This window comes from Lactuca saligna, chromosome 4, assembly GCF_052625555.1.
Source record: "Lactuca saligna cultivar CGN05327 chromosome 4, ASM5262555v1, whole genome shotgun sequence".
Taxonomy (NCBI): domain Eukaryota; kingdom Viridiplantae; phylum Streptophyta; class Magnoliopsida; order Asterales; family Asteraceae; genus Lactuca; species Lactuca saligna.
Window position 1 is genome coordinate 266,854,863 of NC_136420.1, and position 3,825 is coordinate 266,858,687.

General features: G+C 33.5%; 1 protein-coding gene across 1 annotated transcript; it reads right to left on the reverse strand.

Moving 5' to 3' along the window:
• Positions 1–516: 516 nt before the first annotated feature.
• LOC145043585 (14-3-3-like protein) lies at positions 517–2,243 on the reverse strand. The gene is made up of 4 exons (XM_078992285.1): positions 1,616–2,243; positions 1,166–1,288; positions 946–1,062; positions 517–762 (listed from the first exon to the last, which is right to left on the reverse strand). Exons 1-4 carry the CDS (start codon positions 2,102–2,104, stop codon positions 715–717), a joined length of 777 nt encoding a protein of 258 aa, XP_078848411.1. The 5' UTR covers positions 2,105–2,243; the 3' UTR covers positions 517–714.
• Positions 2,244–3,825: the final 1,582 nt, after the last annotated feature.

The following is a 3,825-nucleotide window of genomic DNA, read 5'->3' on the forward strand; positions in this document are numbered from 1 at the left end:
GAAACGCACCAAATCATCATCTATAACTAGTTTTAGATTAGGTGACCCGTGGAAAGTCTGTATCAGGTGGGTCTAAAACAAAAGATATTTTGGTACATATGAATTAATCAAAAACACTAACAAGTCTACTCAAGTAGAGGATTCAATCATCCTTCAATGCACAAAAACTACATTTTGTATGAAGCAATTGAAAACATTAAACATGTGCTCAAGCAATATTCATATAATTTATTTTAAAATAATTGGCATAACAAGTTTAGTTGTGGAGAAATAGAAAAAAAATTTATAGTTTTTTTAATTTTTATATAAATGATAATAAAGATAAGAGTGACTAAAATGAAAAATAATAAAAAAAATTCAATGACAAATGGTAGCTTAAACAAAATATAATAACTAAAATAAAACATTCATAAAAGTTGTTCAATGGATGAAAATGACCTAAACCCTTTTTTTTTTTTTTAATGTTCTAGATTAATAAATGGTTGAAGTGGACACATGAATATGAAAAACAAGCAATTAAAATAAGAAATTAACAACCAGACGTTAATTAATAATATTTAGAAACTGTGAAAAGTGTTGGAAAGATGGAAATCACAACTAAACATAAAAGAAGAAACTCCTACGACTAAAAAAGTAGCAATTTTTCAATAGACAAAAAAAAAAAAAAAACAATTACGAACAAGCATAAACAGACAGGGGTAGAGTGGTCTTTTACTACTCATCAGCCTTTGGTGCTTCTTTAATTTCCTCAGCACTGTCATCCTGGTGTTCAAACAAACACTTAAAATCAATAACTATTACAGTAAATATAAAAAGCAACACATTTTCATTAAACTTTTAAAAATCTACACAGTGAAAACTTGTTTTGTATTTTTAGATGAAATTAAAAAGTAATGAAAATACATTGCTATTTCCAGGATTTGAGTCATTTAAAAATTAAAATACCTGCATATCAGAAGTCCACAAAGTGAGGTTATCACGAAGAAGCTGCATAATAAGAGTGCTGTCCTTGTAAGAGTCCTCTCCCAAAGTATCCAATTCAGCAATTGCTTCATCAAAAGCCTGTAAACACATCCAAACATTTCAGTATAATATTTCATCAAAATTATTAACAAACAAAACTGATAAAGATTCAATAACATGATTATGAGCTCATGTATCTCACCTGTTTTGCAAGATTACACGCACGATCCGGTGAATTCAGGATCTCATAATAAAACACAGAGAAGTTGAGTGCCAACCCTAGTCGGATTGGGTGAGTGGGAGCTAGTTCTCCATTTGCAATATCCTAAAAGAATGAAAATGTTAAATACTTCAAAACAATCATCCAATTTGCATTTCTGGATTCTTAACACACCTACGGAATATTTAGAGGAGAGAGACGATAGATGATGATAAGGGGAACAAATGAACAGATTTTCCAACAGATGATGTTACAAGTTACAAGTTATAACCACAACATAGTTTCCTTTTTACCAAATCTGCACCTAACAGGGTTGGAATTTGGAAATGGAATGACTAATTTAATGTTTAACTTGAATATAAAGCCTAAAAGCGAAGAAAATCTCATATAATAAGTAGAAGTGAGGGAGAGGGGAGAGGAGAAAACCCTAACCTGAGCCGCCTTGTAAGCGGAGAGAGTGTTCTCGGCAGCTTCCTTCCTCTCAGATCCGGTCTTAAATTCAGCCAAATACCGATAGTAATCGCCTTTCATCTTCAGATAAAAGACCTTCGAATCACCGCTAGATGCGGATCCGATGAGTTTAGAATCGAGAAGCTTGAGAATACCGTCGCAAATCGACGACAACTCCGTCTCGATCTTAGATCTGTAGTCACGGATCGTGGACACGTGTCCTTCGTTGCCTCGGCTCTCTTCTTTCTGCTCGATCGAGGAGATGATGCGCCATGAGGCCCTCCGTGCTCCGATGACGTTCTTGTAGGCGACGGATAGGAGATTTCGCTCTTCGATGGTTAGTTCCTCTCCGCCGTCAGCGGCGGCGACGACTTTTTCCATGAATTCAACCATTTCTTCGTAGCGTTCTGCTTGTTCGGCAAGTTTTGCCATGTATACGTTCTCATCGCGTGGAGACGATGCGGCGGCCATTGCTGTGTGCTTGTGTGTGAGAGAGAAAGAGAGATTATAGAGATGAGATCAAGGGAGAGAACAGTTGTCGTCGGACCCTAAATTTCAATATAGTTTTGTTTTGCAGAGGAAGAGAGAGAGATGGGATAGTGACGTGCTAGGTAGCAGTGGATATTGTATTGGCACTTTTACAAACGAGTGAATTACAAGCCTTCGATAATAGTAATCGTTGACTCAACACTTTTAATTCAAAAAATAACAATGTAACGTTTTATATCATTTCGTATGTTGTACTAAAAATAAAATTAAAAACTTTCATGAACATAATTTAAAAAAAAAAAAAACTTCATTTAAAAATAAATAAATATAACTCTACTAATAAATGAAACCTAAAAATGACAAGTGTTAATTTTTTAAAATGTCTTTTGACACGTGATATTTTTCTATGATTTTTATTTTTTTATTTTTTATAATAACAAGTCAAATTCAAAATTAGAAAATACAAAATTATATCCTAATAACATTATAATGTTTATTTTGCTTAACAAATTAATTCATAATTACTTACAATGGATAGTATCTTTTTTTTTTTTTTGGTATTTATTATTTTTTATCTATATAAAATTTTTAAATATATCGACCGTGGTTTCCATATGTTATAACCTAGTAAATAAATAAGTGAGCCTCGATTTGACAAGAAAACGTGTGGTTAACGGATGCTTAACGGTGGATGATACATAACAATCGGGATTGATTCGTTGATTTTAGAGGTATTGTGCGAAATGTAAAAATGAGTCTTAAATATAATTTTTGTATGTAAACAAAAATCAACGATACGTCAACTATTATAATTTAATCAAAACAAAATTTGTTATTGATCAGTCACTAAGTTGTTAGTAATCCGTCACTAATATAATGTATGCAAGAAATTCCCGAGCCCACTAAACAGGGATGTCAAAAACCCCCACTAGATCCTGATACCGTACGAGACTAATTTTTAAAAAATTCGAAGCAGGGGCAAGGGTGAGATTAACCCCTATTTATTTTTAGGACCAGAGTCGGGAGTGAGTATTTCCGTTCTGTACTCTCATGTGGCCTACACACACACACACACTCACACACACACACACACACACACACACACACACATATATATATATATATATATATATATATATATATATATATATATATATATATATATATATATATATATATAATGTAAAATACAAATGGGAAATTAGGGCTTCAGCTTTCTTCGGTCTTCACAATCGATTGATGGCTTTCTAGCTTTAGCTGGACTTCAGCTTCCTTCCCGTACTCCGACTGCGACTTCTCCAACTCCCACCCAAGACGCGACACACGACCGACGACCCGCGTTTGACGTTTCCCATCACCGCCGTCGACGCCCTTCCGCATTTGAGGGTAATTTACCCTTAATTTTCTTCTTTCCTTCTCTGATACAAATGAGACTTGAGAGTTTGATTTATGGATTGTTTGATTTACCCTCGATTGTTGGCTCACGATTTCTGTTTCTCAACGATTTCTCACCGATTGTTTATGTAACACTGATTTCTCATTGTCTTTTATATTATATCAGTTCATACTCAACAAAGCTTCTAAATAAATGAAGAGTATAATTGAGTAAACCAACAACATATAGAGTTATCTTTATCTTTTCTTGCATTATACCTTTTGGCTTAAAATCATACCAATTGTAATTACACTGTAAATTGATAGCA

Coding starts and splice junctions, on each gene's coding strand:
- LOC145043585 (XM_078992285.1), bottom strand. CDS start 2,104: ATGGCCGCCGCATCGTCTCCACGCGATGAGAACGTATACATGGCAAAA. Junction 1,289..1,615: donor CCGCTTACAAGGCGGCTCAG/GTTAGGGTTTTC, acceptor TCATTCTTTTAG/GATATTGCAAATGGAGAACT. Junction 1,063..1,165: donor CGTGTAATCTTGCAAAACAG/GTGAGATACATG, acceptor ATGTGTTTACAG/GCTTTTGATGAAGCAATTGC.